General features: G+C 45.4%; 1 protein-coding gene across 3 annotated transcripts in view; it reads left to right on the top strand.

The window, feature by feature from the left end:
* Nucleotides 1-19,821, top strand: part of SNX29 (sorting nexin 29) — a 587,367-nt gene that overhangs the window by 335,943 nt on the left and 231,603 nt on the right. For all 3 annotated transcript variants that reach the window (XM_032460769.1, XM_006190981.3, XM_032460771.1), the window contains one exon: nt 15,023-15,129. In XM_032460769.1, the coding sequence (XP_032316660.1) occupies nt 15,023-15,129 (107 nt within the window). The remainder of the gene's footprint in view (nt 1-15,022; nt 15,130-19,821) is intronic.

The raw sequence follows: 19,821 nt of genomic DNA, 5'->3' as shown, positions 1-19,821 counted from the left end.
TGGGTGTGTGGGTTGTTTCCACCTTCTGAACATTTGGATACAAGTTTTGGTATATTCTCAGTTCTCTTGGGTTGAATTTTTTTAAACTACAAACTTGTGCTCATGGATTGCATTTGGGTTTATGATGAATGGGGAAGAGAAAACTAGCCGCCACATCTGCAGTATCAGGCGGTCCTGATTCTTGGTGTTTTCTCCTGGGACATGGGACCACATGGGGGAAAAGGCCAACATCCCGGAGAAGAGCAAACCCAGCGTGTCTGAATCTTGCTCAGGTTCCCTCTCTGCGATCGAGATTGCCATCTCTCGCTGCTAGGCCAGACTGAGGTGTCAAAGCAGGGAGCTGGAGCCCCTGGGAGACGTCTCCCATCCTGGTTCAGACTGCAGCCTCAGCTCCCTCGCTGCAGAACGTGGAGGGGAGTGACACGTGTCAGTGCATGTGAAGTGCTGGCCATGGCGTGAACGCTTACTAAGCATCCAGTGAATATTAACTTTGTTATTACTGTTTTCTATGAATAGCTGTATGGGCCACGTGCGAGGGGGTGTGCACACACCTCGGAGAGAGTATGAACTGTCTAGAAAGATAATGGATGGATTATTATATGACTTGTTGGCTGGGTTGAGACTGATACCCTGTTAATGCCCCTTGGTTTCGGTGGCCTGGTGTATGACAACAGGGGCATGAAAACATGAAAATGGATGATTTCTCTTGCAGTGAACATGTGTTACTTTTACAATTTGAGAAAATGAACTTGTTAAAGAAACAAAGAGAAAACATAACCCCAGGATCTGAGAGCCACGCCAATGTCAGCTAGATGGCATCTCCAGTAGGAGGGGCAGATCTCTGCTGACCGATTTTCATGGTAAGTTGATGTGTTCAGACACAAACTGGTGCCAATCAGCCAGCCAGGATGTACCGAGAATCTCATCTGTCCCTCATCGAATTCTGGACGTTTTGTGGATTCAGTGAAACAAGATGGAACCTTTGCCGTTTAGGGGCCCCGAGTCTAGGTAGACAGTCAGGGTCACAGCCTGGCGGTCTGTTAGTTACCCTGCCAGCTACCACATCACCAGGTATGTAACGGCATGCTTTCTGCACCAGGCCTGCGCTGGTTGCTTTGTCTGTTTTCTTGTTGAATCCTCCAGCGATGCCCTGCAGGATGAGTGTGATTGTCCCCTCTGTACCGAGCAGACGACTGGACGCAGGGCAGCTGCAGAACGAGGCCAAGCTGGCGCAAAACCCAGGTCCAGCTGACCCCAGCTCCTGTGCCTTTTGCACCATTGTGTCCCTCTCATTCACCTGACACATTTCCTTTCTTTTTCCTTAAACTGCACCACGTCTGCCTGTGGAATGGTGCAGATGCCTCGGACTGAGGCAAGTCAGAGAAATCTTCCACATGGGCTTTGAAAATTCGAAGAGTCTCCTCTAAGGGCAGGTGGTACGGTGATTTCCCCAGGAAGGTTTGATGCCCATAAACCTATGGCTGATAATGAACAATTTCTGCCTCTCAAGAGTGTGACTCTGCTGCTTGAAGAATGAATTACAGACGTCACGCACACAAGCTTGTTCTTCCAAATGAAATGATTCAGAGGTTTAGAATGAAAATACTGATGGTTATCTGCTGCTCTCCACACCGAGGGACCAAGGTTAACAGGATGGGTTTGCCCTTGTCCTTGCTCAGACAACCAGGTGCACATCTGCATAGTGTCCTTCCTCCTCCCTCCCTCCCACCAGAATGGACCTACTAGTGTAATTCTTGAGCTTAGACGTATCTGCATTTTGGAATGAGCAGTTTTACAAACAACATTCAGAGCCATCCATGTCGTCTTGTCCCGTTGCTGACAGGCTGACCGTCGTGGGTCTGCAGAGTGTAGTGCCGGGTCGGGGTTCCGTTCAGCAGACGCTTTGGCACCACTTAGCTTAGCTTATGGCTCGAAATCACTCTGTCTGGCGTGCCTGGCTGCATGTTTTATTCCAGCAACGGAAGTGGTTTTCACTGTCAAACTGGTTTCCACTTGGGGGGAGAAACACAACTCAAGTTTCCCTCAGAGCCTCTGCTCGGCCCCATCACATGAGCAGGTGAAAATGTGGTTGGCGAAGGGTGTGATGACAGCTCTGGTTTTATGCAGCAGTCACTTCCAGCTGTCCCTGTGCCTGTGTTATATATTTAGATGATCTCTTGGAAGAGCGATGCACCATCTAAACAGGTGAGCAGATTTCTCTGAAAAGACCTGTAGGAGATGAAAACTTCTAATGAAAGGGCTTCCTAATTTGAAAAAGAAGGCGGCTCTCACTTTACATTTGCCTTAAAAAAAACTAGTTGTTTCTTTAATGCTTGGAGTGTGAATATAAAGTAGCTTATATTCTTCTCTTGTTCAGTCCTCACAAGAGGTACTGTTAGCCCCTTTTATGGATGAGGAAACCGAGCTCAGAGACGAGAAGTCATGTACCTGCTATCTCACTCTGCTCAGTGACAGAGCCAAGGATGAACTTGTGTCTCTGCCCACACTTCTGTACTCCTGATCATATATACTCCTCGTCTGTTACAAGAACGGGTCCCTCTTGATTCCGTGTTTCCTGGTCCTGTTCTTGAGGGGTACAGACGAGTCAACACCCCCTGGATAGACATTGTTGGTGTGGATATCACCAGGATGTTGCTCAGGTGACACGTCCTTAGCTTGGCTATGACAGGAGCCCCCCTGCTTTTAACCAGAGAATCCTGTCTGTAAGGTGAGTGGGTTTATATCAAGTTTTTGGAGAATTAGATTTAACTTTCTGGAGTGTGAAAGTTAGAGTACACCCATGAGCAGACAACCGAAAATGTAAGTGTGTGTGTGTATGTGTGTATGAGTCACACGTAGGGCGGTAGGTTTCCTCTGGGGCTTCAGCCCAGGGCCCGGGCTGTCTGGGAGCGGTGGGAGTTGGTAGCCCAGGGTTCAGTGGGCTCCAGAGGTAGGGAGGCCATGTGTTGAGTTGGGGAGAGCGCCAGGCCTGGAAACCAGGCAGACTGGGCTTTGTATTGCTGACTCCATTGCTGACAGTGTCGTAAAGAACCCAAACCTCTGTTTCCACCGCTGCAGTGGAGACGCTGCACGGTATTCTGAGCCGCGTGTAAGAGGGCGTAAATCGTCCGAGTGGGGCTGTGCTTGTTGGGCTCCGTAAACGGTAGCTCTGCCCCTTTATTGCTGCCCATAGGTGTTCTGTGCTGCGGCCTGAGACCCTGGCAGCACGGTGGAGCCTTCTCCCGCGCCAGCTGGGAGCAGCCATTCCTCTTCGGCGCCACGATCTCTTGTCTGTTTCACCACCTTCTTTCCCAAGTACTGTGGCCTGGCTTCTTATGGGAAACTCGAGGTTGAATCAAGATTTCTCAGTTTGGGGGGGGGCTCCATTCCCCAAGATGGGAATTAGCTGACTTGAAGCCAAGGTTCACCGGTTGCCCCATCCTTAAAAGCCGTAACATATTGAATGGTAACTCAGAAAGCCCTCGACAGAAACTGTCCTGAGAGGTGCCAGAAACTTGCTGCCCTGGTGACACCTGGTCTGGTGACGCTGGAGCCCTGAGGCCAGGGAGAGCAAAGCCCCCAACCTCTCCTTAACATTTTGGCCTCATGAATGCCTGCTGGACAAAGGTCTGAGCAGAGAGTGAGTTATTCTTACTCACTGAGCTGCTGATGGGCTGGGACAGGCAGGGTGTTTGGGGAAGGAACATGGGCGATGGTTTAATTCCTGATTCTGCCCTTTGGTGCCCGTCTGGCCGTGGGCTACTCCTTTAATCCCTGGAAAACTCACTTTCCTGCAGTTAACAGTGCCTACTTTGCATGTTTATTGTGAGAACAATGTATAATAGAGTGACACGCTCAGCAGTGTGCCTGGCGAGGCAGAACTGCGGTCCGAGGATGACCCCAGCAGTGACGACACCTGTCCCCCTTGCGTGGTGCTGAGTGCTTTGCCTGCATTGCGGTGTCTTACCCTGTTGCTCTTTGGGGTTGGGGCTGTTACTACTATTACTTTAAACAGGAGGAAGCTTACTTTCAAAGGTTGGATGATCTCGCCTAGTTCTGTGGTTCTGATCATCTTTATGCTCTTGTCTCCTAATTTTGTATCTCCAACCCTGATGTCTCCCCTAAACTCCGCACTCACCTGCTACTGCATCGGTGGCATTTCTTCCCAGATGGCTCATGGTTGTATCAAATCTAACTTGTCTGAAAACCATGCTCCTGGTGGTCACCTGCTCCTTCCGCCTACACTGCTCCTTCCCCAGGCTTCCCCAGCTCAGTCAAATGATAGTTCCATTCTTCCAGGTCCCTGAAGCCAAGTCTTGGTGTTCCATTGACTTGTGTCTTCATCCAAACCCCACATCAAATCCATCTGCAATTCTTCTTGACCTTTCCTTCTGGCCTTCTTCCACTCCTTGTCGCACCTGTTGCTGTCACTGTGGTCCAAGCCAAGATCATCACCTCCTGCCTGGACCACTGTCATAGCGTCCTAACCAGCTCTGTGCACTGGGTTCTCTAGGAAGATGCTGCGACAAAGTTAGTGTAGGAGATGGCCCGGGGGATGATGCCTATGAAAGATAAAGGAGGCAGGCAGCACTGGGCAGGGAAAGCCTCAGACTTGGATGCAGATCTAACAGAGTTTTGCCCACCCAGCCTGGTGGGGAGCTCTGTGCAAAGATTGCTCGTTGGAAGGGTCCCACAGCACCCAGAGGAACCACTCCTTGCTCAGCTGTTGACTGGGGCTGCCCGCGAGGCAGAGCACATTTGGAAGGTGCTATAACTGGAGGTTGTCAGCCGACTGCACCCCTTGCTACATGTAGAACAGAGAGTTCTTCCTTGAAGGGACATCTGAGCTGTGTACCTCCCCAGCCACTATACCTACCCTCCCAACTTCCACACTTACCCCTTCATACAGCCATTTGAATAATCTTTAAAAAAAAAATAAGCGTGATCACCCCACCTTTTGTTCAGAGGCTTCCAGTTTTGCACAGAATAAAATGCCACAGCTTGCAAGCCCCCGCCATCTCCTCTGTGGTCTCATTTCCTGTCAATCTCTTCCTCATCCATTTTCCTGCAGCCACGCTAGCCTCCCTGCTGTTTCTGGAGCACATTTGGCCTGTGCCTACCTCAGGGCCTTTGCACTTGCTGTTACCAGGAATGCTCTTCCCCAGGGCTTTGCAAGGCTTACTCCCCCACATTTTTCTGGTCTCTGCTCAGATGGTCCTTCTGTAGTGAGCCCTCTCCTTACACTTTAATTAATATTTTCCCAAATCATGCTTAACCCTTCCATAGCACTTCTTACAGCCTGACATACTGAAGGGTTCTTTATTTTTTGAATCTTCCCGTTTGAGTGTAAGCTTCATACTGGCATTCTCTACCCCCATCCCATACATCCCTGTATTACGTGTCTAGTATATAGTGCCTGGCATGTAATGAATTTTAAGTAGCTAGTTGTTGACTTGCCCAAGATCACTTACTGGTGAGGGGTGGGGCCAGGCATTGCACCTGGTATCTGTGATTGCAGAGCTCACACTGTCTCATTCGCCATGCTTGCCCCTTGTCACAGCGAGCATGTGGAGAATGGTGGATGCTGGTATGAAGACTGCTTCCTCTGCTGGGACAGTGTGGGTGCCTGCTGTCTTGTAAGGATCATTGTCACCTTATCCAGGAGGAGTTGTTTTCCTTTGGAATGTTAAAGCGTCCCAGATTCCCATCGCTCCAAACCTGGCCTGCTGTTACAGAGCCCAGCACACCTCTTTTTTGTCCATTAGAATGGACAAAAGGGAACCATCCCTGAATTTCAAATGGTTCTTTATCTTCTGATACTACCGGCGTCTCATACTGTTTGCATCTGGGGTTGTGCTAAGCTTGTTGAAATTGAAAGCAAAAGAGTAACCTTATCATACTGTTTGCCATGCTGCTTTCCATGGTATTTGAAGTTTCGCTTAAAATAATTTAGGCAAAAAAAACCCCCATGTCTTCTCTGGTGCCTTGCCTGCTAGTGAGAGCAGCATCGTGCCTGCTTATTTCAGGTGACTTATCGCAGGCACCCCCAACCAGTGTTGGCAGGCTGCAAGGAGGTGAAAAACCGTGTCGTGTTCTCTAAGTTTAAATGACCTACTAACGGTGCTAACAAACCCACAGCTTTTCTGCAACGTGAAAAATAGTTCTGATTTAAAGTAAACGTCTTTGTGCTTCTACCAAAACAGTTTCAGTATCTGACTATTTGGATTTAGAGAGAACACGGCTTATTGTTTTTGCCAAGTTTTTCCATTTGGACTCTAACTTGTATAATTATGCCATCATAGAAATACAGGAGAAAAGTGCTGACTCCTTAGAATATGTGCAAGTAAATAAAGTGTAGGTTTTCCTCTGACTAATGTGGATGTTAACGAGGTTGATGGGGTTACGGGGCCGTCTGTGCTAGGCAGGTCATGTCGATGTCTTTACCTTTGGCACAAACCTGAGCTGGCAGCCTGAGTTCTGTATGGAGGCTCCAGTGAGTTGTGCTTTTGAAGGTGCTTTGTAAACTCCAAAGTGCTGAGTAAGAGGAAGCAATACCATTGCTTCATTTTTATGACAGCCCATTGTGTATGGGTGTAGCTTTCCAATTTTGTTCAACAAATTGAATGCGGCCCTTGCTTCTTTTTGCTCTTGGACCTATGTTTATGTTTTGGCCTTTTTGTGCAGTAGTTTCCCCCATCCGCCGGGGGTACATTCCAAGACTCTCAGTGGATGCCCGAGACTGCGGATAATACCAAATCCCACATAGACTGTTTTTCCCTGTGCTAATGGCGGGCGATGTACGCCGCATGGGCACACTGGACAGAGAGGTGATTCACATCCTGGGCTGGATGGAGCAGGACAGCACAGGATTTCACCATGCCACTCACAACAGCGTGTGATTTAAAACTTGGAAATTGTTTATTTCTGGAACTTTCCATTTAATATTTTCAGACCATGGTTGACCCACAGGTAACTGAAACCGTGGAAGGTAAAACTGTGGATAAGGGGGGCTACTGTACAACTTCAGTTTCTAATCCAAGATTGAAATAGTTAATCATGTAGGTGAAAGTTTCTTTCTGTCCTGTTGGGGACCAGCAGGAGGTCAAGTTTTGAGCACTGTCAAAGTAACTCAGCATATGGACTGAGATTCTTACTGAAAACATTTTAGGTTTAAGATGGTGTTGCTAGACAATGTTTTTAAGTCTTGTATTCTCGAATTCAGAATGAGCTATATGGACATGAACAGAGTTTCCTCCTGGGTTATTAAATTGTCTGTCTTTCCATTCCAAAGCCTATAGAGCACTCTCGGGAAATAGGCATCTTAACAACCACAGACTTGAAGTTTGATCAGTCACAGACGTTTGTATCTGTTGTTCAGATCGGACTTCCAGAATTCCATCCAGGCTGGTTTCCTGGAGGATGTGCAGAGGGTCGGGAATGGGATCTTGCTCTCAGATGAGCTGACGTCACTCACACTTTCATTGTGCTGCCTTCCTCGAACACCCCCACGTTTTCTTGCTCCCAAGGCAGATGAAATCTTGACTTGAAAATACACAAATCAGATGCAGTGCTTATACGGACTTAGACTAAAGGACGGCTGACCTCTGGTGCCTCACCACAGACTGACCTTGCTGCTGGTGGAGAGGTGGGGAGTGTCTAACCGGTGAGACGGCTCCCCTCACTTTCCTGATATTAACCCTTTAGCTGTAGAGATACATCAGCAGGCGAGTCCCCCTCTTGAGTTTTCTCTTTGATAAATGTCATCCATGTGGAGCCATGTCACCATCTTTGTAACTCTGAGGTCTGACTCAGAGTCTCATTCAGACCAGTCTGAAGAAATACCTAGACGAGAACGACTAAAGGTACGGTATTAGCTATCTGTTGCTACGCAACAAATGACCCCTGAATTTAGCAGCTTAAAACAATGCACACCTGCTATTTCACAGTTGATGTCAGATAGGAATCTGTGCATGGCTTAGCCATCAGGCCCTGTGAGGCTGTCGTGTGGCTGTAGGCAGGGCATCAGCCGAGGCTGCTTTTGTCAGCTCAGAGCTTGACGGAGGGCGATGATGCGTGTCCACAGGTGTGGCTGATGGCAGACCCCTGTCCTCAGGTTGGCTGGCTGTTGGCTGGATACATCATTTCCTTGCCACAAGGGTCTTTCTAAAAGGCAGCTCAGGAGATGGTAGCTGGCTTTGCTCATAAGTGAGTGAGATAAGGCACCCAAGACAGAAGCCAGTCTTTTTATGAATTAATCTCAGAAGTGACGTCCCATTACTTTAGCCACGTTCTGTTCATCAGAGGTTAAGTCCAGTCCACGCTCAAAGGATAGGGGATTTTATGTTAGAATATATTATGCCAGGAGGGGAGGGGTCGTTCAGGGCCATCTTAGAGGCTGCCTCCTGATGAGGTAAGTGTGACATAGTTAGGATTCGTTTTTTTATTATGTTATTTTATATATGGGTTTGAAGTGCTTGTTAAAGTTGGTGGAGCTGAGTCAGGTAGCAGGAGGGCAGAGATTTGCAAAACTGGCCTGGCTGGTTTCTGAAAGACCTTCTGTAGGTTCATGACTACCCAAGGTCTGTCCCCCGGTGTCTTGAAGGTTAAAAAGCTTTTTATGCTTCTGCCTCCTCCAGTGCAGATGGCTGATTCCTCTTAAATATGCCTACAGAGGGCCTGGTGCCGGAGGGCAGAAGGCCAGGGGCTTGATTTCTAATGAGATGTGCAGAGATCAAGCGGGTTGGATGGCCATGTCTTCCCCAGCAGCAAGATCTTCTTCTGGAGGAAAGCAGCCTAGGTCAGGCCAGGATCGGAAAGTCGTTTGGAGAGCACAGAGTGCAACTGTGCTGTCACATGTCCGACACACCTTAGACAAGTGGTACTAGCCCCCGGCTTTGCTCCTCAGCTGCATCCAGCTTTGTGATGGGGGCGCCTGCCCTGCTCCAGTGGGCACTGCTGCTGTCGTATCTAACTTTGCTAACAGTAGCCTCCTTTCAAATTCTGCTTTAAAAATTGTTTTTTAATTTTTAGAAATTGAGGTATAGTTGATTTACAGTATTTGTTTCAGGTATACAACTTGGTAATTCAAAATCTTTATAGATTATATGCCATTTAAGGTTATTATAAAATATTGACTATGTTCCCCATGCTGTATAATACATCTCTGTAGCTTATTTTACACATAGGAGTTGGCACCTCTTAATTCCTTACCCCTATCTTGCCCCTCCTCCCCTCTCCCCACTGGTAACCACTAGTTTGTTCTCTATATCTGTGAGTCTGTTACTGTTTTGTTATATTTGTTCATTTGTTTCACTTTTTAGATTCTACATATAAGTGATAAAATACAATATTTGTCTTTCTCTAACATACTTCACTAAGTATAATACCCTCTAGGTCCATCTATGTTATTGTTAAGTGGCAAATTTTCATTCTTTTTTATGGCTGAGTAGTATTCGTGTGTGTGTGTGTGTGTGTATCTACTTTATCCAGTCATCTGTTAATGGACACTTAAGTTGCCTCCATGCCATGGCTATTGTAAATAATGCTACTATGAACATAAGGTTGCATGTATCTTTTCGAATTAGTATTTTTGATTTTTCCAGTATATAGTCAGGAGTAGAATTGCTGGATCATATGGTAGTTTTGTTTTCAGTTTTTTGAAGAACCTCCATACTGTTTTCCACAGAGGCTGTACCAATATACATTCCTGCCAACATTTGTTATTTGTGGTCTTTTGATGATGGCCATTTTGACAGGTGTGAGGTGATGTCTCATTGTGGTTTTGATTTGCATTTCTCTAATGATTAGCACTGTTGAGTATCTTTTCATGTGCCTCTTGGCCATTTGTGTATCTTTTTTTGAAAAATGTCTATTCAGGTCTTCTGACCATTTTTTAATTATTCTTTTTGTTATTGAGTTGTATAAGCTATTTATATATTTTGCACATTAACTCCTTATCTGTCATATCATTTAGAAATATTTTCTCCCATTCAGTAGGTTGTCTTTATTTTTCTTTTTGGGTCAATGATTTCCTTTGCTATGAAAAAGCTTTAAAGTTTAATTAGGTCACATTTGTTTATTTTTGCTTTTGTTTCCTTTGCCTTAGGAGACAGATACAAAAAATATTGCTACAATTTATGTCAAATGGTGTTCTGCCTGTGTTTTCTTTTCAAAGTTTTATGGCTTCTGGTCTTGCATTTAGTTCTTTAATCTATTTTGAATTCATTTTTGTATATGGTGAGAAAATGTTCTAATTTCACTCTTTTACATGTAGCTGTCCAGTTTTCCCAGCACCACGTATTGAAAAGACTGCCTTTTCTCCATTGTATGTTCTTGCCTCCTTTGTTGTAAGTTAATTGACCAAAAGTGTGTGGTTTTATTTCTGGGCTCTCTATTCTGTTCCACTGATATATTTGTGTCTTTTTGTGCCACTACTATATTGTCATGATTGCTGTATCTTTGTAGTGTAGTCTGAAGTCAGGGAGTGTGATGCCTTCAGCTATGTTCTTTCTCAAGAGTGTTTTGGCTATTTGGGGTCTTTTATATTTCCATACAAATTTTAGAAGTATTCCTAGTTCTGTGAAAAATGTCATTGGTATTTTGATAGGGATTGCATCGAATCTGTAGATTGCCTTGGATATTATGGTCATTTTAACAATACTAATTTTTCCAATCCATGAACATGGTATATCTTTCTGTTTGTGTCAGCTTCAGTTTCCTTCACCCAGTACCTTATAGTTTTTCGAGTAAAGGTCTTTTATCTCCTTGGTTAGATTTATTCCTGGTATTTTATTCTTTTGATGCAATGGTAAATGGGATTGTTTTCCTAACTTCTCTTTCTGATAGTTCATTATAAGTAAATAAAAATGCAACACATTTCTGTGTATTAATTATATATCCTGCAACTTGGTTCATTGATGAGCTCTAGTGGTTTTTTTGTGGTTATCTTTAGGATTTTCCATGTCATCAGCAAACAGTGACAGTTTTACTTCTTGCTTTCCAATTTGGATTCCTTTTACTTTTCTTGTCAGATTGTTGTGGCTAGGACTTCCAATCATATGTTGAATAAAAGTGGTCAGGGTGGGCATCCTTATCTTGTTCCTGATCTTAGAGAGGAAATGCTTTCAGCTTTTTAGCTTTTTATTTAAATTTTTTAAAAAATTTTATTTCACCAAATAAAATTGAATTCAGTTTTTTTTAAAAATTAAACTTTTGTACACAGCCTTGCCATGCAAGACCTGATACTTCTAACCACCATCTTCCCTCATTTCCCATTCCCCACTAGCAACTGCTTCAAACTTTTAAAATAAGCTTTTTAGTAGTTACCTTGCTATCTCTGAATAATATGTGTATATTGCCACTTGATTTTTTTATTTGTAGGTGTTATTTATTGATTTCTCATTGTGGAAAATGAAAGGTAGCATTCTCTGATCTTCCACTCTTTCAAAGTGCATGTACACACACACACACACACACACACACACACACACACACACTTCAGCTGTCATATAATCTAGCACACTCATGTAGTCATTATGATTTGGTCAGGGGTCCATGATTACATTATTATGACTCTGAAAATGCTCTCCACAGCTCAGCCATGAGGTACATGATCATTATTTTTGGACAACTTTGGTTTTTTTTGGCGTTAATACTTATTTGTTTTTAAATTTTGTTGGTGTTCTGCAAACTTATCATTAATTCAACTCCAAATACTCCCTCAATTATGTAAATCTACACGACATGGTCAGAAACTTGAGGCATCAGTTTCATCTGGAGGCAGCGTCTCCTGAAGTCCTCCGACCTGTCGCTGCAAGAAGCCTGACTCCTCTGCTGGCCTGTACTCCCCACTTCACTCCTCCTCCTCCTCCTCCTTTATTGAGATATAATTTATATACCACGCAATTCACCCCTCTCAGGTGCACGATTCACTGGTTTTGGTATATTGACAAGGTTGTGCAACTATCATTATTTTTGATTCCAGGAACATTTTTATCTTCCCCAAAAGAAACCATATACCATTAGCTCCCCATCACTCCTTCCTCCCAGCCCCTGGAAACCAGTGCTACCTGGGACATTTCATGGAATCAGGCAGTATGTGGCCTTTTGTGTCTGGTTTTTTTCACTCAGCATCATGTTCTCAAGGTTCATCAATGTGGTAGCCTGTGTCAGTGCTCCATTCCTTTTTGAGGCTGAGCAGTAATTCACCGTATGGGTAGTCCACCTTTTGTTGATCCATTTATCCGTAATGGCCATGCGGGTTTTCTCCACTTCTGGTTGTCATGAAGAATCTTCTTAAACTCACTTTTGTGTTAGATCCTCTTTATCTTGGCCTCTCTGTTTTACTCTTCCTAGATTTCTTCTCTTCTTTTGGTGGGAGGTCAATTTTTTGAAAGGCTGCCTGTCTGTAAATGTTTTTCCCTACTTCTCACATGGTCTGGCTTCGTGTATCATTTCTAGGTTGGAAATAATTCCTATCAGGACATTGAGAGTATCACTCCATTGTTTTCTAGGTTACAGTGTTGCCGTTTAGAAATCCTGTGCCATTTCTAGTTTTTCATCCTTTGTAAAAATTCTGCTTCTACTCTGGGAATTTGTACCCTCTTTTCTTTGCCTCTCATGTTCTGGAATTTCACCACAAGTGTGTCAGCATCGGTCACCATCGTACTAGTCTTCAGTGAACTCTTCAACCTCAGCACTTGTGTCTGTTGATTCTGGAACATTTCTTGAGTTATATCTGTGATTGCCTCTTCTCTGTTTTTTTTTTTTTTTTTTTTTTTTTTTTTTTTTTTTTTTTTGCTTTCATGAGCTCTTCTCATTTGGTACTTCTTAATTTCCTTTTTTAGTCTCCATTTTGTCATGCTTTGGCTCTATTCTCCAGAAATTTCCTTACCATCCATCCCTTATACCTGGTGTTCCCTTTCTGCTCATAGTTTCGCTTTCCAAAGGGCTTTTCTACACTCTGTGTGTTCTTTTTAAGTATCTCCCTCTTCCTGTTTCTCAACTGCACCTTCTCCTCTCTCTGGGAGTGTTACCAATAGTTTGCTTTTGAGGTGTTCTTCTCCCTAAATGATCTTTATGTACTACATGTCGGTTTCTCTGTTAATTTCAGCCCCTGTCTTTTTGTCTTAGGTGCTTGTCTCAAAGGTAAGGTGATTTCTGGTTGTCTTCTCAGATGTAGGAGTGGGGTACCAAGGTGCCAATTGAAAACTTGTCTGTGGTCATTTCTTGGTGGGGTGATTGGGTTGTGCCATTTCCTTGGAGAGCCCCTCACAGGGCCCTTTATGTCTTTTCTCTTTGGCTGGTAGATTCCTAGGGAAATACTTTCTGTTCCCTTTGTTAGAGGTACATGCTAGCTGCCTGCTGTTCAGGGAGTGGTGGGGAGGGAAGACGAATGAGAGAACTTCAGGAATTCAGTGTGTAAAGAGAATTCTTTACCTGTTTTCAGTAAGGTATCCCTGCCTTCAACTCAGGCACGTCTGGCTGCCTTTTTTTTTTTTTTTTTTAAACCCTTCCCAGAGAATAACCCCCTCGTTGTCTTCTAGCTGCTTCTTAAAACAGACTTTTTATCCCTTCTTTTGACTTGAGCTGGAGCTCACCCCCACGCCTAGAAGCGTCCTGTGTCAGCACTGTATGGGAGTTGTTCATTTGAATCAGATTGCGTTTTGGAGTTGCTCCCTTGCAGCTGAGAATGAAATTTTCTCGGGTCTGTCAGGTTACTTACCTGCTTCTCAGCTTCTAAAATTTTGTTGTGTTGTTTGCTCTCTCATTTTCTTTTTCTCTAAGGTGGGTGCCTTTAGGAAGAATTTTTAAATTGGTCTTTAATGAGATTTTGAGAGGATGTGAACGTAAGTTAATGCCGTTACTGGGTCACTCCTGGTGGTGGAGGCTGGCGCTGTAGTCACTCCTGGGATGGAAACAACTTAGGGTCTTATTCCAGCGTGTTCTGTATTGTCACTCAGGGGCCTTGCTGCCCCCACGAGCCCTGACCATTTGTGACCTGATGGAGGCTCAGTGAAGGGCTGAAGACGGGGCCACAGGTCATTTTGGGCACAGCGACTCCTGTTTCTGCTCAGCCTTTCCCCACGCTGACTTTGTCCCTCAGTGCCTGACAGGGGTCCCTGTCTCTCACATCCCAGGCCCTGGAGGGCTCGCCTTAGATTCCTGCTTGGTCCATCGCCGTCTCGTTGCACTTGACGGGGCATCCAGGAGTCTCATCTCAGAACGACGCGCGGCTGGTGCTTGTTGTCAGACCTGGGGCGCATCCGTGGTCTGCAGTCCCAGCACTGGGTCCTCTTCTTAACTGCTCGTGCAGGACTTCTTCCCTGCTTTTGTTCTACTTATTGCTTGGAATTATCTGGCTCCTTCTCAGTTTTTATCTAGTTACTCTTGTCTATAAAGTTTGCATCCGAGGATACACACCTGATTGTAGACACAACGCCCAGGGGTGTCTGCTATGCTCGTTCCTGTGCTGACCCGGGAGCCCGTCTCTCCTGAAGGCACCTTTGCGTTGTCCTTGTGCATTGGTTTTAGAGTTTGTCCAGAAGCTGCCTTGCTTTTACTTTACATACAGTCAGTAAATGCCAATTTTTATTGGTTCTCAATGTAATCTGAGCCCAATTTACCATTTCACATCAGGCTGTAGGCAGACACTACCTCACTGGAAAACTTTTTCTTTGGAGGAGAAATCCGACCAGTATAAAAGCTGCAAGCATAGGCTGTTACATCTTGTCTGCTTTTCCCTGAAATGGGAAGCAGTGACAAAATTATTCCCCAGATTCCTGTGCATCTGTCTCTATGACAATTCTTCCATTTTTAAATACAGCTTATATTCACTTTATTGCACCTTTGTGAAAATGTTGCAATATTAAAGTGATTAGTAATGGTGATTTTTTTTTCCCCCTTGAACAAGAGCTTCCTCTCTGGAGAAGTCATTTGGAGAAGAAGAATTTTTTTTTTAAACTAGGAGAATTATTTTTGATTACTGTCAAAATACTTATGGAATGTCTTTCTCTTCCTAAAGTTGTACCAAATCTTTGGAATGTTGATGGAGAAGTTGCAGTCCCTGAGCAGAAGCCGGGAGAAGTCGCCGAGGAACTTGCAAGCTCCTACGAAAGAAAGCTCATCGAGGTAAGGCTGGCAGAGTCCGCGATACTGGCTGCTTTGGGGACTTTACACGCAGCAGTCCCAGCCTGCTGAACAATGTTAGCAAAACAACCAGTCACACACTCCACACCCCCTCCCCCAACAAGCAAAACACAAAGTGGGGGCACCACTGTCATTGGTACAGAAAAGTAAGAGATGGTTCTTTGAAACATATCATTTAATTAGAAATCGTGGCAAGGAGATTAAGAGAGAAAACATACATCTGTAATGTTAAAAATAAGAAAACAAATGTACTCTTGGATTTGGAGAAGATTAGAAACAGGAGACTATCGCGTACAGCTTCGCGCTGATAAACGGGGAAATGTGGATGAGATGGGCTGTTTTCTAGCACAGCGCTCAGTGTCATAATTGAAGACGAGGCCTACTACCCGAGCGGACCAAAAAACCTGTGGAAGAAAGTTGTGAAAGTTAAGGAGGAACTGCATCCCAGAAGGCTGCAAGCCTGGATGGTTTTATGTGGTTTCCAGGAAACCCTTCAAGGTGCACAGAAAAAGCCCTTTGCTCTTTATATTTCCTTACAGCATTTAAAAAATCTGTATCTGTTCCCTTGATTCAAGTGTATATCACTCCAATATAAAAAAAAAAACTCGATAAAAATAGCATGAACAAGAAAACTATAGACTAGTAGCATTTGTGCATGGATGCATTAAAAATTCAAGAAAGCTATCACCCAGTCAAATTCAGTTTTATATTAAAGGAAAAACACACATAAAAAGTAAGATTTACTTAGGATTCCTGGCATGGTTTAATGTTAGGATATTCATCTATTAAATCCATCCATTAATAGATCAAAGCAGAAAACCAGATACTTACCTTGATAGATACTAAAAAGTCCCTTTTGATAACGCATGTCATTAATATCTGATAAAATATTCTTGATAAATGAAAAATAAAGGTACCTCTTTGATAAAGTGTTTTTGTCAGAAACGATTAGTTATCACCATACTCAGTGGTAAAGCTGGGAGGCCAAGCTCTCAATTAGGTACCTAGTATATACAGTATGTGCTGGTGTGGTCACATGTGGTCACGTGGTGACAGCATTTATTATGCCATGTGTTTGTATACACACACACATAAAAGAACATAAGTGTTCTCAGTACTTTTGTCAGGACTTTCCTATAGTAAGTTCTATTTTTGGAATCAGAAAAACACCCGCCGTTGCCATGGAGACATCCCTGACCTGGGGTGGGTCCCAGGGGCAGAGCCTTTGAGGGGGAGCCCCTGCGCTCCTGCCTGGTTCAGGCTGCCTTCCTTGTGGTCTGTTTCGTCTGGTTTCTAAATGACCTCTAAGGAAGGGAAGTGGCTTGAAGCAACTTGAGTTCTAAATACAGTGAGCTCAGGGAAAGGCAAGCTGGGATCTTAGCAAAACCGACAGCCGGGGGAAGTGTTCCAAACAGGACGAGAGGGCCTGGGCTCTGGGGAGACTGTCCCTGCAGGGTCTCTCCCCACCATCTCGCCCACCCATGGACCCTCATTCAAGGGGGGGGGTCACAAGACCAGGATTGGCTGGTGGCAGAAAGCTGGGTAGAGAGGGGAACGGGCCCCTTACCCTCGGGACTGTGACATCCTCAATGGCCGAGACTGTCTGTTTCATCTCTGTGTCTGTGACTGTTTTTTGACCAGCGGTAAATGCTGCATGGCCCTTGAATGAAAGTCTTTGAAATTCTCTAAGACATGCATGGCTCTTGTTTGCTATGCTAAGAAGGGTGAAGGATTCTTATCAGAGTGAAAGGGCGTTGGGAGCTCCTGTCCCTTTCAGGGGAGCCAGGGCGAGGTGTCCACTTGTGTGGCTGTTGTCAGAGCCACGCAGGCTAGAGACCGGTGCTCGTGTCCCTGGACTCCTTGGGGCTCTGGGCCTGGGGCGCATCTGGGGGCCTGATGTGGTCATCAGAAGCTCCGGCTCAGGATGAATTGACTGGCTGCTTGACCCTCTGAGGAAGCCCCACAGTTCGTTCGTGGGCCAGGTGCTTGCTTGGTTGGTTCATTCACTGTTTATTCCCGCTTTGACCATGAGGAAGTCTCACTGTGTTCCAGCCGGGGTGTGCGGGGAAGATCAAGGTGTGTATTACTGTCGGATCCACTTGCGTTGTTGCTTTGTTACCTATGAGAGAGGGAGCGGTGGTCAGGGTGTGAAGCCTTCCCTTGCCGGCTGTAAGCCTTCCTTCGCGTCCTTCTGTGAGTCCCGTACCTTGGGGGCAGTGGAGCTGATGGCTCCAGTCAGCAGGCTGGGAGAGACATGAGGCTAAAGCAGAGACGGTCCTCGGTGGCATTTACTACCCCGCATCGATTTTTTTTATTCTGAATTTTGGTTGCCAAGTGAGGTTCTGTCAGTGATCTTTCATCTGTGAGTAGCATTAGCATTTCATTACAGCAAGACTTCTGCGAACCCTTTATGTAGCATTAATCAAGCCCATTCTTTGTGATGCTATCTGTCATTTTATTAATGGGTTGCTTTTCACCAAGAAAGAGTTGTAAACACGCGTCAGAGAGGAGCAGTGCAAGGATGTGGGGGAGAAGCTGATGCACTACTCTTTCCATTTCAAAAGGGCAAAGGAAGAAAAACAGTTCATTTTAAGTAATAGGACTATTTAAAATACCCCAACAGCTGAATTCCTCTTCTGTGATTCATCCCAGTGAAAAGGGAGTCCCTGAGCCTTCTTTCTCTAGGTGTCCTTCAGGGCGTTGAAACCGCTCCACCTACCTGCACACACACGCCGCACGCTGCGTGGCTCAGAGCCCAGAGTCAACCCTGTACGCGATAGCTGGTGAGCATCGGGGGCCAAGGAGGTGCGGGGTTTATTCCTGGCACCCTGTGGTGGTCACCTTTTGAAAACAAGAAGAAAAAGCCACTCCTGGCAGGTGTCTGTTAATCTGGCAGGGGAGGAACCCTAATATGAAGACACTAAGTGTGCAAGAGTGGCTGTCACACTAGCAGCGAGCCGTCAGGTGCGTACTGTTAATTCTCCTTACTGAGCTAAGGTTTTCTGTCGATGAACTCTGTGATCCTTGGCAGAGCTCCTTGAGGAAGATACTGTTCATGGATAGAGTTTCGAGAAGTTAAGAAACTTGCCCACGATTTCTCAGCTGGTAAGAGACAGAGTTGCGTTCGAATCACCCAGGCCGTCTAGCACCAGAGCCCAAACCCATAATCCTGCTGAGCTGTGGAAGGCTGGGCTCAATGCAGAAAAGAGACCTTGATGAGAAGGGCCAGTCTCTCGTCACGTTTGGGAGAATGCATGAAGGGAGACGAGGAGGGAAGCCAGCAATAGTTGATGGAAATATGGTGCATCGGCCACTTGCAGTAGTGCTGGGAGGGCCTCATCCCACACCCTCAGTGACGGCGGAAGGAGGGAGCGAAGGCGTCCTGGCTGCGCTCAGGCTTACCTGCTTCCAGAGCAATTTGTAATAGAATGCCGGGCCGGGAGCTCCTTGGGGGAACTGTGGGTGTCATCTTTTTAATTGTATTTTCATTGCTTAATTTGGCTCCAGCATGTAGTAGGAACTCCAGAAATAGCAGATGGAATGGCAGTTTATCAAGTGGATTCAGCAGTTCAGGGTCATGTTTACGACTGTTGGATGGACTTCTCTTAACTCTCAGATCGCGAGTGAGTTGTCAGAGGCACCCCTGTGGCTCAGAGCATGCTGGTGGAAAAGTCTCAAAATGACTTTTTTTCTGGCAGTCGATTTTAGGGGGTATTTCAGCTTGGAGAGTCTGGAGAGGACTCTGAGTGACAGACAGATGGGTGGTACCAACTCACATAGCACATGTTTACTGAGCATCTCCTGAGTGTCCAGCCTTCAGTTTCCTTTCTCTGCCTTCAGTCGCTTCCCCTACCCTGGGAGCAGTAGAGTCGATTCTAGGAGATGAGCCACCAAGGATGTGAGGCTGAAACAGAGATGTTCCTCAGATGGCCTTTTCTTCCTTAGACTGAGTTTTCCTTCTTTTTTCAAATTTCAAAGTCATTGATGTTTCATTTGTGGATAGCGTCTCTGTAACCAAGGCTGGTCGTAGTTTACAAAAATGAACAGTACACAGTGCCTGTCTCTCTGGAGCTCCCGGCCTCGGGGGTGAGGTAGACACGTTCGTTATGATCATTAGGAAACAGGGTTGAAATGCCAGGAGTGCTGACGACGTAGAGTTAAGCCTGCCTCATGGGGTCCTAGCACTGTGTCTTTAACAGCACTTCTGCAGAGTTTGGGCACCTCCCTGGAGCTTCTAGAATGTTCGTCCCCTTTTCTTTGGGATTGTTAAGAGATGATGCTTGGAAATTTCTTTTGTAGACTTCCCATCCCTCTTGAAGCTCTAGACATCAGAGGAAATGGATCTGTTCTCACCCAGGGTTTTGAGGATAAAAGATTGGACATGTCCAAAATAGATACACTCTAAGATTCTTCCTTACCTCATTCAAGTAGAGTTCTTTTGGTTTGTACTCTTCTCCACAGATTTTCCCGTTCTTTTCTAGCAGTTGCCATCAAATAAAAAAGTAAAACGTTGGTGGCATTTGGACTCATGCCGTGTTGCCTTCTGCAGCCTGGTGGCTTGGAGAGCACACGGTATCCTGCGTCAGTCTGGGGTCAGATTGGGCCCTCACTGTCACGTGACCTCTCTAAGCCTCAGTTTCTCTGTCAGTAAAATTCAGCCAGTAATACTGACTG

The sequence above is a fragment of the Camelus ferus genome, chromosome 18, assembly GCF_009834535.1.
Source record: "Camelus ferus isolate YT-003-E chromosome 18, BCGSAC_Cfer_1.0, whole genome shotgun sequence".
In the NCBI taxonomy this organism is placed as follows: Eukaryota; Metazoa; Chordata; class Mammalia; order Artiodactyla; family Camelidae; genus Camelus; species Camelus ferus.
This window is presented reverse-complemented; position numbering and strand designations above follow the sequence as displayed.